This window comes from Aythya fuligula, chromosome Z, assembly GCF_009819795.1.
Source record: "Aythya fuligula isolate bAytFul2 chromosome Z, bAytFul2.pri, whole genome shotgun sequence".
NCBI classification, from domain to species: Eukaryota; Metazoa; Chordata; class Aves; order Anseriformes; family Anatidae; genus Aythya; species Aythya fuligula.
The window spans coordinates 78988342-79006431 of NC_045593.1; the positions used below are offsets into that span (position 1 = coordinate 78988342).

Genomic DNA, 18090 nt, shown 5'->3' on the forward strand with positions numbered 1-18090 from the left:
AACTACAGTGCAATGCAGGAACAAATTCATTTGGATGGAAACTGGGCTTCAGATGAGTAGTTGATGAGACAGAGATTCACAGTAAAAAGGACAAGATGGAGAAAAAAAATCAAAAACTCAGCTCTATTTTAAATGCTGCTCTTCGTCCTCCAGGGCACTTAATTCCATTTGCAGATAATTCCATTATCCGTCAATTTAAATACTTCCTGAGCTTTGATGCATGACAAATCCACAGCAGTGTAATGGTATTATACATATCCATGATCATGATCAATACAATACTGTTGTTCCAAACTTGAAAAAAAAAAAACAACAACCTGAATGTCTGAATACGTCTATTTCACCTAATCACATCAGCTAATTTAATAAAATATGCTACCTGTATCTACAAATCTTTCCTCTTTATAAACTGAAACAGAACTATAATTCATATAACACAACCTATGCTCCAATATTACAAACTGTGATTGTGACGTTGTGCAAGGTTACCATGAATCACCATAGACTTGTTTGTTTGTTTGACTTTTTTTAAACTGCAGCTAATAAGAGGTAGAAAATATTTTTATTTAAGAATGAGAGAAATGAATCAGTAGGAAAAGTTACTCAAAGAAACGTATATCAAGACAAATGATTAAACTTATCATGATTTTTTCCTTTGCTGTAAATACAATAACATATGGAGAAATAATACTAACACATAGGGGCATACTGTTTCTGTATTTATTGGTCTTAAGATATTTTCAAATTAAGGTTTTTCCTCCAATTTTTCTTGGTTATGCCCTTCTTCCAATATGATGCTAGTGCACAACAATTTTATCAATGTTATAATAGAGCACTTTCAAGATTCACAATGGTTAACTTTGCACAGAATCTATAAATGGCATATAAAAAAATTGAGTCAGCACAAAAAGTGTACAGCCTCTACCTCAAACATCATTAGATTTCATGGGATCTCATCGTAGCCATTCTTATTTTATACAAATATAACTATTTACAGACTTATCTTGAAAAACTTGCATGAGTGAAGTAAAACTATATGGACCTAGCTTTTTGTGAGCATAAAGTCTGTGAAGCACAGAATGTTCAATGCGTTAAATGTATATCCTGGGAGGAGATATAAAAAATGAATATGAAGAAAAACAAACAAAAAAGAAGACCAACAGACAAACAAAAACCCACCAAAAAAACAAATATAGAAAATCAATAGCTTTAAAAAATGGAAAGTCCTAAAAAGCTCAGGAGAAATTTAGTACTGTCCTGATTTCAGTTAGAACAGAATTAATTTTCTTCCTAGTAGCTGGTGGAATGCTGTGTTTTGGCTTAGGATGAGAAGAGTGCTGCTAACACCCCGATGTTTTAATTGTTGCAGAGCAGTGCTTATACCAAGCCAAGGACACCTCAGCCTTTTGCTCTGTCCTGCCAACAGGCAGGCTGGGGGTGCAGTAAGAGCTGGGAGGGGACAGACCCAGGACAGGTGACCCAAACTAGCCAAAGGGGTATTCCATACCATCTGATGTCATGCTAAACAATAGATAGCGGTGGCTAGCCGGGGAGGGGGCCGGACTGCTCAGGGTTAGGCTGGGCATCGGTCTGCGGGTGGTGAGCAATTGCACTGTGCATCACTTGTTTGTACATATTATTATTACTTTCCTATTATCACCATTGTATTATTATTATTATAATTGTTGTTATTATTTTTGTTATTATTATTTTCCTGTCTTATTAAACTGTCTTTATCTCAACTCACGGGCTTCACTTTCCATTTCTCTCCCCCGTCCCAGAGAGGGAGGGGGAGGGTGAGCAAACGGCTGCGTGGTGTTTAGCTGCAGGCCGGGTTAAACCATGACAAGTACGTGTGCATGCTTATGTATGCATATACACCATCATATTGGGCTACACAATTTTACAACCCACTTTTGGGTCCTTCCTCTAGAAATAGGAATAGGACTTTTTAATTTCAGATTTTATTTTTTTTTCCAAAATGAAATCATGTGCAAATCATGTACAAATCATGTACACTCCTTCCATATTTAACAGAGGAAAATGGGGTAATAATTGCTCTCTCAAATATCTGACTAACCTGGATGACTTGTCTTCTGCAGGTTTATGTTTCTCTTTGACTTCAAAAACCGCATAATACTGAACTCCTCATTCTTTCAGAGGAAACCAGGCTTCTACCTAAACTGTTACTGCACTGCTGTCAAAGATATCAGGAGATGAAGTGTCAGGGACTGACCACAGCCCCCATTCCCCGTTTCCCTGCACTGCTTCAGGGGGAGGAGGTGAAAGAGGGTGGATGGAGAAAAGGTGTAATTAGTTTGTTTTCTTTGTTTCTCACGTGTCTAGCTTGTTAGTAATAGGTAATAAATTTCTCTAATCTCCCTATGCTGTGTCTGTTTTGCCTGTGACAATAATTGTTGAATGACCTCCCTGTCCTTATCTCAACCCTTGAGCCCTTTCCATCATATTTTCTCCCCTTTTCCCTTTGAGGAGGGAAGTGAGAGAGAGGTTATGGTGGAGCTCAGCTGCCCAGCTGGGTAAAACCACAACAGCACAGTCTAGTGTCAAATGCATAACTGCCAAGAGTGAGCAGTTAAAATTTGTATGTATGGAAGAACTGGCAACCATAATATGTTAGATGCCACTAAAGCCTTACACTAATGAACATTATTTGGGTTACAGTGTCTACCATGAATGGGCCTGAGTAGCTGTCTGTGCAAAGTGCATTTAGAATCTTTAAGAGCTCACTTACTTTACAGTCTTTAACATTGTTATCATGTATAATCTTTCTGCGGGGCCAGTCACTCTGCAAATGGGTCATAATTCAATACTTCTTTTATCCTTCTGGCTGCATGTGTAATACAAAGCCTTAGTAAATGAAAGCCACTTAAATCTGCACCGAACAGAAAATGAGCAAAATTTCCTCCCCAGTACTCTTTATATTTGCACAGTCAATTCAGTGCTTTAAAGATGGGCATAAGACACAGTTTAAAACCAAAATATACAGAAAATAACCCTCTTTCAGATTCTGTTTTTGAGCAGAGTCCTTTGCATCAATCTTGGTAATCTCAACCAAATCCTCAACCAACCAGTACTAATGTTTGTTTTGCTTTCATGTTTTTTTTTTTTTTTTTTTCCCTCTTTTCCACACGTCTGATTCCTGGCTAGGATTTCTTGATTGCTTTAATCAAATTTAATTACAGCTTCTCACTGAAGAGGACCGAGTTTGTGTTATTGTTTGTTTCTGGCTTTTTTTTTTTTTTTTTTCCTTTCTTTAACTCTAGCTCTGGCTACATGTTTCTACCAAATTCTTCCCACCAGAGCATACATGATATTACAGAGCAGATAAGGAACTAATCCAATGGAATGGTAGCTCTATGAGATAAATGGCATTAGGGAAGAGTCTACTTTCAGCTGGATCTCTTTCAACAGCACCCAGCCCAATGCAGGTCATCCCAATGCAGCCATCCCATTGAATGCCCCTATTCAGACCCACTCACTCAGTGACTGTGCACTGCTGATTAATCACAAATCTTAGCCTGTCAATTCCCTTCTCCCTTGGCAATTCTTTGTCTTGGTTTCCATCACTTCTCAGATGAAAATCTATGTGTTCTAACAGGAGAGGATTTTGTACTATCTGTTGTCTGTATCTGTTCCCTGCCACAGTGTTTTGCCATATTTTCTGTATGCTTCACCTCTAAGAAGGGTCTAGACACCTATGAAACCTCTTCTTGGGGTATACTCGTTCCCAGATCGAACAGCATCTAAGTAAAGCTACCCTGTTAGTGCAGTCTCGGTATGGATACAACATGCTGACAGTGCTGGAGCCTGAGGAAAGGGTGTTTCCCTTCCAGGGCATCACCTCCACCTCTTCTGCTCCTTGCCCTCATTGCTCCAGAGATACATTGGTAGTTAGTATGGCAGACTTGACTGCATCTGCCTTCAAAGAGCTTATGCACTGCTGGTTTGCCAATGCTGGACTTCTCAACTCTGTTAGGGTTAGGGGTTGTCTCTGAGAATGGAGTGTGAACTCACTGCCTCCTGGCTGACCCTGTGGACTTCTCAGCAGGAATAAAAGCTCTCTCTGACACCGTGCTATGAAACAGCATGCCCCTGCTCCCCAGCACTGGAGCAGAAGTGTTTCTGAGCAGAATAGCTGTAAGAATTACAATGGTCAGGAGAACTTGTTCTTCCTTAACCTCACTGTGAGAAACTGTGAAATGTCTTGAGCTGAGTTCGGCCTGAGGCAGGTGCCTAGCATGGAAAACTTCCATCTCACACTTCAGGAAAGTGATAAGCGACCTACCGGAAATGTTCATGACAAAACAATAGTACATTTATGGGATACTATGTTGTATTTGTACATTGGGATGAATGTTGTGTCCTCACCAAAAATACCATCCTCTAAAACTATGCAGATTATGGAAAATGCACATGTATGAGTTTCTCAGACAGCTGCCAGCACTGCAGGCAAATAGCGACCTCCAAGCACACTTTTTGTCTACTCCTGGAAAGAACGTAGCTATGTTGCCAAACTGAGATATTTTTATGATATATGGACAAACATTTGCTAAGGGATAGGCTGAAAATACTACCTAATTTCCATTTCTGACTTAAGCAAGATTTCCAGCTTTTAAATGTGTCAGACTACTGTGATGGCCTTCAGTGCCACCTGGAATCTAGGGCTATTTTTACTGCATAAGCCTAATTTCCATCAGAATAGGGTTCAAAATGACCTTTATATCATGTTCTGACTTAGTCTACATTTTGCTTGGGATATATGGAAAAATAATTAACAAGTTAGCTTCAGGCACTGAAAAAGAAAGTATGCAGTACAAGAAGAGAAAGAAAAGATTTTTATGAGTGTGTAAGTAAGCAAGAAAGTAAAGCTCCCTTACAGACCCCGGGGGACTGGCAAATCCTTTCCCTTACAATAATATGGAAAGATAGTTTTCCTCTTCAAAATGTGCAAAACAGAATAGCTCTGCATACCACAGCAGAATTACTGTGCCCCAGAATACAGCCTGGGAGCAAACTGCCACAAAACTACAACATGCTGGACTCTGCTGTACAGTGGATGATAAATTAAAATCTTTGCAAATAAGCTAGATGCATTTTTGAGAATCTGAGGGTGAGAGTAAGCAGATTAAATATCCCATCAACTTTCTGGGAAGTTTCTTGTCAGTAAACTATGGACATGTGCATATTTTGTTTTTTCCTTCCTGATCAAAGGTGTTACAGTCTCAAATTTTTGCAATAAATGCATCATCATAAATAAATGATCATTAGGGCACTATTTTCAAGAAGAGATGCCCTTTGTGAAATCCAGTTTCATACCCACACTCAGTCAAATAGAGTTAAGGCAAATATATGTATAATTAACCTATAGAAACATAAGCTGTTTTTCATATGGAAACATAAATGTAAGCAAGATTTCATAGAATCATAGAGTCATAGAATATCCCAAGTTGGAAGGGACTCATAAGGATCATCAAGTCCAACTTCTGGCACGCACAGGTGTGCTCAGAATTTTAGACCATGTGACTAAGTGCACAGTCCAATTGTTTCTTAAATTCAGACAGGCTTGTGCAGTGATTTCAGATCTTTTTCACTTGAAGTCATAATGAAGTTGTCTAAAAATCAGCAGCCTGTTACTTGAACCACGTGGATCTCTTTAACTCTTTGATGAATGCACCTTTACAGCACCGAAAGGTAAAAACATTTGCTGATGTGAAGGAAGGAAAGGCACTGAAAAACTGACTACATTATTTCTCTGTCCAAGCAAAAACTGTATCTAATATTCTAAACAATCTAACGTATAGCTAGCTAAAATGGAGCTAAGTAGAAACTTCCCATCTTCTACCACAAATAGTTAAGAGAAATCAAAAAAATTATAATTTAGAGTTATGAATTTACTCTAAAATAAAAATGAATTATGACTAGGGTAACATGGGGATTTTGCTAATTTTATGTATATGGCTTGAAATCTATCAAAAATGGTAATTCAGTAAAAAACTTTTTTTTTTTTTTTTTTTTTTTTTTTCTGGGTGGGGGACAGAATTCAGTTCACATATTTGCAACTCTTTTCCAATATGAATTCATTCATATATTTATTTATTTATTATATTATTTATTTATTATATTATTTATTTATTATAAACTCTTAGCAATGTTATTTCTGGAGATTCAGTAATTTCACCAGAAAAATAATAAAGAATTACATTTATCACTAAAATAAGATTGTATATTGGTTTTAAATGAACAGATTAGTAATGCTTAGCAATTACGCCTGGCAAACACACAACAAATATGCTTCTTTACTGCCTCTACTCTGTCCATTTACACAAGTCCAAAAGGGGAACTCAAGACACAGGCATATTTTAACACGAGTACATAATTTCCTTTCTATTGTGCACTATAGTAAGTGGAAGTAGATGCTGGTTTTGCCCTGCCTTGCCATGCCACTGACAAGAACAGCTTCTAGGTTAGAAACCTCCATGATCAACTCACACAGTGAGGGTCTCACTGAGTCAAGGGACAGCCCCAGGAAGAGAATGGAGCTCCAAAAGGCCATGGTGTTGCTTCCTAATACGCTACTAGTCTAAGCCAAATTCATTTAAATGTCAATGTGAATAAAAGAGAGAAACCTAGAAAGCAGGTAAATGAGAAAACAAAAGTCCATAGTCACTGCAGAAATCTAATAGGAAATGCAATATGCTCTCTACAGTGAGAGTGTCCAGGAAGAAAGTTGCTAAATAACTATTGGTTAAAATAAATTAAAATTACTTTTAATTACTTTTTTCTTTTTTTTTCTTTTTTTCTTCTTCTTTTTTTTTTTTTTCCCCATCATTTTATTTTTTCAAACACAATGACTGATCCATAGCTTCTTATTCTGCAAACAAGTTACAAGGCATACATTAAGACAATATACTTTGGTGCTACAACACCTGCTTTAAAAGTCCTCTTATAAACAAGGCACCTGGGGCAGAAACAAAGCACCATTTTTAATAGCTAAATAAACCTGAGGTTTTCCGAACAGAAAAAAATAAAAAAAAATAAAAAGGAAACAAAAGAAAAAAAAAAGAAAAAAGAAAAAAAGAAAAAAAAAAAGAAAAAAGAAAAAAGAAAAAAGAAAAAAAAAGGAAAAGGAAAAAAGGAAAAAGAAAAAGGAAAAAAAAGCTGTTATTGTCTTGATAAATTTGTAATCTGTAAGTATGTTCACTGAGATAGAATCATTGATGAGTTTGTTGAGATTATAATTATTCCCAAATCATATCTGCTGCTACTTTTTCCTGTTTCAAATACTCTTTCTACTACTTGTAATCGCTGCTTCTACTAATTGGTATTACATTCTTAATATCCATTACATATATAAATATGTGTGTGTTTTTAGATATTTTAGATTTAGATGTAAAAGACAGATATTTTATATATGTCTATATTTAGACTCTTTTCCTCATTGTATTTCAATCTATATACATTTACCAGATTTATCCTAGTAGTCTTTCTAATGGTGATTTGAGCTGATTTGTAATAGGCAGGAATCTTGAGCTTCTGGAAGCTTCTGTGTCCTTGTGTATTATGGAACCCTTTGAACTCACTTATGTGCAAAGTTTAATTAGTTAGATGTTCTCTCTCTATCTCTCTCTCTCTTTTTTTTTTTTTTCCTGGAATATTGTACTTTCTTTTGCATTTTTTTTTTTTTTCAAGCTAAACTTCATTCTAGAGACAGCAAACCTGTCCAATACAAGTCCGTTTCTTAATTTTCCATGGCATTTTCAAACCTTGTTGTTTCTCAAAACTGGTTTTCCCTTTCTAAAAGGCTTAAGTAAGTTTTATATAAATTGAAATTCTATGGAAGGGAACAGATTAAAATCACAGAACGCTGTTGAAGAGCAATGCTACTTTCCATGGGAAAAAAAAGACTGCAAATAGTAGTTGCACACAGATATGATGATATGGTGATACAACCATCTGTTCATTTACATATTGTGCCACAAAGTTGTTGTATGGATTGTTTTCTACCAATGTCTTTGAAGAAGAACTTCCTGTCATATACTGAGTCTCTTCAATGCCAACATTTCATTAAAACAATAAATTCAAACTCTTAAATAACTTTTATTATCATGAAAGTCTAAAAACATTTGCATATCTTATATAGATGGAATACGAAGACACAAATGCCAGTTATCTAAAACACAAGACTTAAATCAATGACAACAAAAACAAGGAATGTATTCAGTTAAGTTATGATCTTAAAAGGGCACATATTTTTTACTTCATTCAAAGTCACAGTGTAAATGCAAGCAAACAAAGTGCCGCATGTTAAGCTGCATCATCTCTCATCTTGTCTTGGAAGATCTACTCTTTGATAGCTTTAGAAATAATTCCAGACTCCTTGATGAAAGGGGAGAATACATTAAATCACAGGGAAGCTTTTCTGAGACGCAAAGATTCAAATAGCAGGACATCCATACACTAGGCTTAAAAACAGTTTTCAGCAAAGCAACCTCCTTTTAGCTATACAACAGACTTTAAAGACTCATGCCACATGGAAAAAAATCTCCATGAGAACTATCCCTAGGTTTTCCTAGAGTTTTCTTTCACAGGGTTCATGAGCTTCTGTGACAGTAAAACTATTTAACTGATCTGAAATGCAAAATAAATGAACAGATATGTACAAGTAGTTCAAAGAGTGTTTAGATGTCTATAACAACAACAACAAAAAAGAAAGATATTTAGATGAAATGGAAAAAAAAAAAAAAAAAAAGATCTAGATCATTGCTTACCCAGAACAAGGGTAAGAATAAACTAATTGAAACATTCAGGAATGTTTAAAAAACTCCTTGTTCCTGCTTTGGTTAAATACCATGCAAAACATGAGTATGGTTCGTCTTAAAGGAAGTATGTTTAATGATTTATAATTACAGTTAGTTGCTTAGACTGAAACATTCTGACACTGAATTTCACCCCAATGAAATACCATTCCTATAGAGACATACTCACAGGACATGTATGAGATGATTTATGTTCATTCTAGGGGCTACAAGAGTCAGAGAAAATTTTAGACACTTCACTTCTACGAGATTATTTGGGGAGGTGGCAGAGAAGCTAAACACTACCCCAAGAACAGAGAATGGGAAATAGTACTATTTTATCTCTTTGATTAAACAGAAAACATAAATTCTAGTTTTGATCCCAACCACAGGTCAATTAAAAGGTTATAATGTTCATAAAATGTTCCTCTAATGGTCACAATCTTCATAAAAGCAGTGTGAGTTGCAATTTATTCTACAGTGTATTTTTTAGTAAGTAAAGTTATAGTTTGGAAAACTACTACATTACATGTTACCTCCAGTTAATTTTCTCATCTTTCCTCCCCTGCAATTGTTATAATAAATACAAAATCTTACCTAAGAGTATTTATGCGACAGTCGAAGGTACTTGTAGTAACTAAATTCTGGGCCTTGCAGCTGGAACTGCCTGCTTGTCTCCCCAGTGACAATACTGATCAGAACTGGAATTGGGAAGTTAATTATGTCTGAATAACAATAATGTCTGAACAACATTCAGATAAATGTTGTAAGTTGGATGAAATGGGCTGCTCTTTTGGGAAAAGAACAAAATCTGCTAGCTGAGAGAACTTTGCTTTCTGCCTGAAGCACATCTCTTCAAGATGACCACATTCCCCTGAAATTTCTGAGAAAGTCTCCAGGTGCCTCCTTTGGATGCATTTTCTACTTGTTTTTCAGCAACCCTGCATCTTCTTTTCATGACTGTCTTCCTACTATGAGGAATAATATCTGTTTTAAGCAGAACACACAGCTTTATGGAAATCAATACAATCTGAGAAATAAGTTATATTAGAACAACCCTGTAAAAATTCATTAATCTTTTACTTTAAAAACAATTACGCCTGGTCAGATACTGAAGTAAAATCAATAGGAGCTATAAATTAAAAAGCATCTGATGACCTAGTATTGGTTATTAAATTTTAAGGTATAAATAATATTTAGTTGAAGAACAATTACACTTTATTCATAATTTTTCCTCTGGAAAAGTTAGAATATGTAATATGTTTGTAACATGGGTTTAAGTATAACTTCATTCTCATGTGCACTCTCCACATTTAAAACTGCACACCTGCTTTTAATTCAACTGGCTGCTTTTGATTTTGACTTCTTCAGGAACAAAAGTGTGTTTTAATATTTAAATATATATTGTGCTTTCAGCTTGCACTTTCACTACAGGTACTTTAAGCTCCACTTTAGCAAACACAAGCCTAAACACATGCTCACAAGACAGACAGGTCTACTATGCACTGCCAATTAAATGGACTATTCAGATATACTAACTTTGTATATAAATGCCTTGCTGAGGATGATTCAAAACGAGATATGCACAGCTGTGCTGGTAATAATTTTTTCATCTTATGAAATTTCTAAAAAAAAAAAAAAAAGAAAAGAAGATCTATACTTATACATGCCTTATTTTATTCACTGTCATGTTTCATATAAATAGAGAGTTGGATTATACTCCAGTACTGTCTAGCAGAGGAATTTAAGATCCAGAGTTTGCTCCTCAAGGCAAAGATCAGAACTGTTTTCCCAAAGGTACCCTTTTTAAAGAGGAAATTTTCTTATAAATAGGGAAAAAAGCTCGAAAAAAAACAGGAGAAGAGGAGAAGTCTAGTTCAAATAAATCCTGGGGGAAAACAAAACAAAACAAAACAAAACAAAACAAAAACACTTAAAATTCTTTTTTTGTTTGTTTGCCTTCAAAGAAAATAATTATTTCAAAAGTAATTCCTGAAAATTCAAATGATGTGAAGCATCTATGTCAAACAACCAGATTAAATAACAAATTAAAACTTTTGCAGGTATTTCGTCATGCTTCCTTGTAACATAATGTCTGAGAAGCTGAGATTTATTTGCACAAATGTTTACAAACATGTGTTTTGTCTCATATTGCAAATTTACGATGTAGATGCTAGAGGCATTTGCTCATTTCTCCAATTCAGAGAACAAAACATTCTGGTGCTCTTTGTTTTTATATTTCTAGCTGATAATTTGTCCATGTGGGTATATCTATCTGCACTGCAGTATCAGTGTAGATCCCACATGTACACCCCTATTGCAAGCAGCATCCTCTTATGGCATAACCAACATGAAAAGGTCACTTGTGTTTCCATTAAGAATTTTCATATAAAAATTTATAATGTTATAGCTATTACTGCACAAGTAATTGTGATACATATTTTGGATGTCAACAAACCCTGCAAGTGTGAAAAATACAGTAATACAAATAATTACCAAAAATTAGGTGCAGTTCATTGAACCAACCATAATTAAGTAAATTGAGTTTGGAACATATATGACAAAGTCTTGGAGGAAAACACCTGAAAAAATACTTCTGTGAAAGATGTAACAGATAATGGATGAATTCAAAGGAAAGTTTAGGAAGATTATGTGATAGAACAATGCTCAAGACATTCATTGTAAATTGTTGTCTGAGCTCTGCTGAACACAGGAATTATGTGGAGAAATAACTAAAGCAGTGATACAGGGCACAGTGAAACAAAGCAGCTAGAGGTGGATAAAAATAAACTACTTAAATGAGTATGAAAGCAAGAGTACAACTCTGTTTTCTGGCACTCCAAATGGCATGGGTTCCAGAAAAGCTGAATATAGAACTTGTAGGCTTCTGTCAAACTACGAAATTTCAGCTAGTGAGCCTAGCAGACAGCCGTAGTGGAGCCCATGTGAAATTTTATAAATTTCACTTCCCTCCCGTCAGCATTTTCAGCTGATGTGTCTTTTTAGTTTGGCGAGCTTATGGACATGGGCTGTCACCAAAAACTGCAGTGTTGTTCAAAATGGAAGGAAGCAGGCTCTGTCTTCATGAAATGTTCCACTGGTTGCTACAGGAATGACTATCAGTGTACAACCACAGCAAGATTGTACTGGACATTACTCCAATGCGTTAATATATACCTCAAAAGTCTCTCTACAAAATGTGCATTCCTACATAAGCTCCACAAGGACAAAAAAAAAAAAAAAAAAAAAAAAAAAAAAAAAAAAAAAAAAAGGTGCTTTTCTTTCATTCCTATCTAAAATAGAGGACAGATAACCTCCACGTATCTCCTTTCATAACAGACTCTTCTATTAAAAAGCTGCAGTAGCTATTTTCCATGAAAGTTTCAAAACTGACACATCTCTGAAGAAAAAAAGAGTTTAAGTCTTATTCTTTCTAAAGCTCTTCCTCTCTTTGTTTTGTAGTGGTTTTCCTCACCACAGTCATGCTTTCCTTCTCTTCCACTACTGTCCTCATGTTGAAAACTCCTTTCGCTTCTTTCTCTGTTCGGTGCTATTCTTAACTATTCTGCCCCTCTCACATCCTACTTGTGGCTTTGTTCTCAGTCCTTTCATTTATTATCCTCCACCGTATCTTAATTACTTGTATTGCTCCCGAGTTGTAGGTTAGTGTTGTAAACAGTTAGTATTAAATCCTTCATTGCCATTTTCCTCTTTTTTGTTCACTTTTCATACCTTTTCTCCTTTGGTCCTCTGGAGACCTTTACTTCTTTTAACAAGCCACTATAAAATAACTCCCTATTCATCTGATGTTTCAGCTCACTAAGTTTATACAACCTAATGCCATTTCAAATATGTTAATCTGTTTAGCAGCATTCTTCTCTGGTACGTCTTCCTTTTCTTTAAATACTCCCAAGCTAATGGATTGCCAATTAATTAGAAATAGTTAATCTTTGCAATAGAATATGCACTACATGTTTGTGTCTCTTAGAGAGCTCCTAAACTAATTTTTATGACTGTGTTGTTAACTGTTCTCACTACTTGGCAGTCTGTCAATGGAAATAAAAGTTCACTGAGCAGATATCCATGCCACAGTTTGCTGAATGTTTATTTTGAGCGGCATGCTTCTGCATCCTCTGCCTTGCCCTTCTTTCCCTCCTTGTTCCCAAGCTATGCTGTCTTGAGGGTTGCAGATCATGCAGCTGACTGAGCTTCACCAGCATAAAACCAAATAAAAAACTAGCACAAAAAATTATTTTTTTTGTATTCCTGATAACATCTTACCTAACCTGTTGTATAAAGCCCCATGTGCCAGCTTAACCAACAAAGAAATATGAAGGAAGATACAAGTGGCAGGGGAGATTTTGAGTTATTACTGAAGGAAATGTTCACCAAAGACTATCTCCTAGTGATTATGAACTGAGAAAAAGAAAGCCAAAAGGAAGGGGAGCAGACAGAAGAGAAAAGATCCCAACACTGATATGAATATTTTTCATGTGTTATGACAAATATAACAAATATAACCGGTCAAAATATATATTTTTAAAAGGTAGCTCTCAAATTACAGTCACTATGATTGATGTGTAATCATAAATTCTTCATACCTGCTGAGGTTGGTTCCTCTTCGATGGAGGCTGTGCAAATGGGGAGAGTGGGGGCCGGGGAGAAGGGAAGAGAGGGGACGGAGAGAGAAAAAAAAAGAGAGATGAAGAAATTCAAATAATGCAAATTGATTTATCAATTAACTTTTCTTAGTATACAAGAAATAAAACATCATGAAAGAATTGTTTATTCTATCTTGTTTGATAAACTTGAGTAACAGATGTTTCATTGAAGTAAACAACTAATCTAAAATGCGTTAAATTCTTGGTTTCTATTTATAACTTACACTCTTAGTGTTTCCCTCTAATTTATCTAGTGGGATAGACCCAGTACTGTGATAGCAAGGCTGAATGGAAGTAAATCTGATGACCTCTCTGTCATCAGCTAGCTGTTCCAATACTAAAAAAAGTGCACTTCTTAAGGTACAGACTGCATTTTTTAAAAAATCAGCTGCAGCACCCCTTATTTAGGTAGCTAACAAAGACTTCTGCCTGATGACACACAGACATACATGTAGTCTACATCTTTTTCCCATCTCTTCATCATCCACCCCTTATGCATCCTTCCATTTCTTCTCAAGTTTGTGCTGTTGGTAATAGTTCAATGATTCCAAAATTAAACAGTTAGAGAGTAAATCTGGAAGGGATTTTTAGTTAGTTTGTTTGTTTCTCCTCATAGAACAAAGGGGTGCCTTTTTGATGCTTCAATCCAGCTGCTTACTGCCTAAGGAAAGGAATTAAAACAAATGTCCAGAGCAGAACTTTTCCCTTTTGACCACAGGTAACCATTAAATTGCTTTAAGTTACCATCAGAAAGCACCTTTGACTGTGGACAATCTATTACCTGTACATTCTAAAGAAAGAAACAGACATATTCCCAGCAAAACTGTATTGTAAAAGTACATCTGTGGCCTAGTTCTTTCCTTGCAGTCAGTATGTTTTATATACACATGCATCATAAAAATGGTCTTCTCACAGTCTTGAGAAGTTTTCAACGACAGAGAAAGCAACAGTCAAGCATTTCTCACCTGGGCACTCTAAAAGCACTGTGAAGTCTGAGGCGACTCTCCATAAATGTGATATAGAGACCCACTTAAGATAGTAAACACATCTACCTGTACCATATTTTTTCTCTTTTAAACAGTCTCTTCTACCAGTTGAAATGTAAGCTGCTTCTGTTTGATTTCTTGCAGAATCAGTTCCACAAAAAAAAAAAAAAAAATTCCAAAGAAGCCCTCTTTTCAGCCTGTCAAGGTACACATTTACTTTGGAGCCCGGCAGACTGCAGAGGACAATGCTCCTGCATCCCTGGGAGACATTCATCCACCATGATGGATTGCTTCAGGGCTTGCAGATGGCACAGATAAAGATTTCAAACATTTTCACAAAGATCAAGTTTGGTAAACCATGCCCTTTTTTGCCTTCAATATCATTTCATGTATATAATATATATGTACTGCATCTAAGTTAAATGTGTTGCAGGAGAAGATTTCAAGACAACAAAAGAAAAGAGGGAAAATAACACCTTATTGCTCTTATATTAAACTAATACTATACACCATTAATTCAGTGTTGTACAACAGCTAAATGCATGAAAAGAAACTGAATTTTTAAATCTTGAGCACAGAATCAGAAGTAAGTAAATGGATTACAAACTCAATCAGTCAAGGATGTTAGTACTTCTTAAGGCATCAGTGGCAGAGAGGAAGACTAGACAAACTGAGCACATGATAAAAGTTAGAACTTCAGTTATTAAATTTCGCAAAATGTCAATAATTTCCATTATCTGCAAGAAGAATTGCTGCTTGAGCAACAAATAATTAAAAATGATAGTGACATTGCATTAAAACTGGTTAAACAGAAGTATTCAATTATACAAATAATATTCATTCCAGTAACAGTTTTTTTTAGACTGCTATTTGAGTACTATATGTAGAATTAATTATCGTGATGAACAAACACTAGCATTAGCAATTCAAAACTAGATTCTATTATGACTCTTACGGTTGTTTCAATGGGACCACTCTGCACTTCTAAATAAAATAGGATAGCTGAATCTCAGCTGAAATAAATCATTCAGATGCCAAGACAGCTAGATAATGTTACTTCTTTGTTTAATGAATTACTTTTGACTATTTGACTGCTGATTAAGGGTCTTTCAGACACAGACTCTGTTTGTTCCTATTCCATGGGTGCTGAATTTTCTTACAAATAACCATAATGACTGTCCTTGATAGTCTCAGGTTTTTTCTTGAAATCACGTGCAAGATATTGAGACAAGAATTACTCAATATATATCTTGTCAGAGACCAATATATTTAAACACAAAACCCTGACTGGATGAATTAACATGGTATGAAGTCAGGTGTCACCGAGGAAAATTAATCCATTTTCCTCAATGTGGTCTAATGACATGCCAAGTTACATGACAGGAGTTCAGAACTGTTTTGTAACAGACAGAAGACCTACTTCTAGTTGTTAATAATGTATTTCTTAATCCTGGACAGGAATTAAAGATGCATATTAAAAAGCAGATATGAAAATACAGTTATGAACTTGTTTGTATTTCACGCATTCTTTTTAATCAAATGAAGTTAATCTCTTGCTGTATGTGTATTCTTTCACACCACACAGCTTGATAAACCATGTTTAAAAAAAACAACTTTCAGTAAGCTATTGAATACTCAAAGAATAATCATTTTTTGCTTTATCATACCACATCAGATGCAATGTCAGCTCTCTGCTTTCTCTTAGTTAAGTAAATATAAATTACCATAGCTATAAATTACCATGCCAAAAATTTCCTACACAATGCCACTTTTTTTTTTTTTTTTTTCCATCGGCAGTGATTTAAAACTTGAAGTTATTTTAAAAAGTTGTTTGTACAGTGAGTTATCTCTATAGTAATTATCCATAATTTACTTTCTTTACTTATTTCAGAGGAGTGGTTTATGCAGTCATCTGGAGTTGTTTTTCTGGACAGCTGCTGACTCCCTACACCACGCAGCGAATCAGAGTAAGAAAGGCCCCATCCTCTCCTCTGCAAGGAGGAGCTGGGTGTCTGACAAAGGCATCCCCCAGCAGCTGCAACGGACATGACAACAATCTCACTCGACCAAGCTATGACCTACCCTGCAGCTCTAAAGTGTTTTCAAGAATATTTTTCTTCCCCTTTTAATACATCCTTGACAAAATTTAATAAGACATATGGAAGCACAAACATTGGCTTTTTCCTTCTTAAGAGAAGATCAGATGCACATTTAGGAAAATTCAGTGTTTTTCCTCAGATGTGAATAATACAGGAAAGATACTGGGGAAAGAAAACAAGACAGTGGCTGATTTAGAAATATAATTAGGATACATATGCTCCAACATACAGGAGCTTGAGACAGTACTTGGATAACACCAGAGCAACTATTCCAAACTTCTTATTACTGAAACAACGCTAAAAGACTGGACAAGTGTGGAAAAAATCTGAACTCACAGGAAAGCTGAAGTGAACCTCATGAGGTTCAACAAGACCAATTGCAAGATCTTGCACCAGCAATGTGCATTTGCAGCCCAGAAAGCCAACCATACCCTGGGTTGCACCAACAGCAGCATGGGCAGCAGAGCGAGGGAGGGGATTGTCCCCCTCTGCTGTGTTCTTGTGAGAACCCACCTGGAGCCCTGCGCTCAGCTCTGGGGCATGCAGCAAAGGAAGGACATGGACCTGTCAGAGCAAGTCCAGAAGAGGGCCACAAGGATGACCAAGGGTCTGGAGCACCTCTCCTGTGAAGACAGGCTGAAGGTGTTGGGGTTGTTCAGCCTTGAGAAGAGAAGGCCCCAGGGAGACCTCACAGTGGCCTGCTACCGCCTTAAGTGGGCTGCAGGGAAGCTGGGGAGACACTCTGTGTCAGGGGGTGTAGGGATAGGACAAGGGGGAATGGCTTTAAACTAAAAGAGGGGAGATTTAGATTAGATATTAGGAGGATATTCTTCACTCAGAGGGCGGTGAGGCCCAGGCTGCTGAGAGGAACTGTGGCTGCCCCATCTGTGGCGGTGCCCAAGTCCAGGCTGGATGGGGCTGGAGGCAGCCTGGGCTGGTGGGAGGTGTCCCTGCCCATGGCAGGAGGTTGAAACTAGATGGTCTTTCACCAGCCCAACTTTCCAGTCCAAACTATTTTTTGATTCTCTGATTTTGTGGTACTATGAATGAGGCAGAATCAGTCTTACAGTGTATTGTATTACATGATATAGAATCACAGAACCACAGAATGGTTGAGGTTGGAAGGGAGCTCCAGAGATCATCTAGATACATTACATTAGATCTTAGTTTATATTAAGATTTGTCTTAATTATATTTGTCTTAATTTGTCTTAATTATATTAAGATTTGTCTTAATTTTACATTAATGTGAAATATGTTTGCCCTTAACATGAATAAAGTGTACGAATCATGTAAAAGAATAAACTTAGATATTTGTTCACATGTCTGTGGAAAAGGATATGGAAGAGCTCTGCGAAATGATTCAAATAAAGCACCTGTGAACAGCAGGATTCAACTTTTTCTGAATGCAACTTCAAAAATTAATGATATTCCACTCAGCATCACATCTCAGGGTCTCTGAGGACCTGCATGCTAATGTGGCTGACTGACTGTCTTCCTATAAACTCAACATCAGTCATTATGACTGC

General features: G+C 36.3%; 1 protein-coding gene across 1 annotated transcript in view; it reads right to left on the reverse strand.

The window, feature by feature from the left end:
• EDIL3 (EGF like repeats and discoidin domains 3) overlaps nt 1-18090 on the reverse strand; it is a 275384-nt gene that overhangs the window by 155226 nt on the left and 102068 nt on the right. Inside the window, exon 3 of the mRNA XM_032206563.1 lies at nt 13418-13447. Within this exon, the coding sequence (XP_032062454.1) occupies nt 13418-13447 (30 nt within the window). The remainder of the gene's footprint in view (nt 1-13417; nt 13448-18090) is intronic.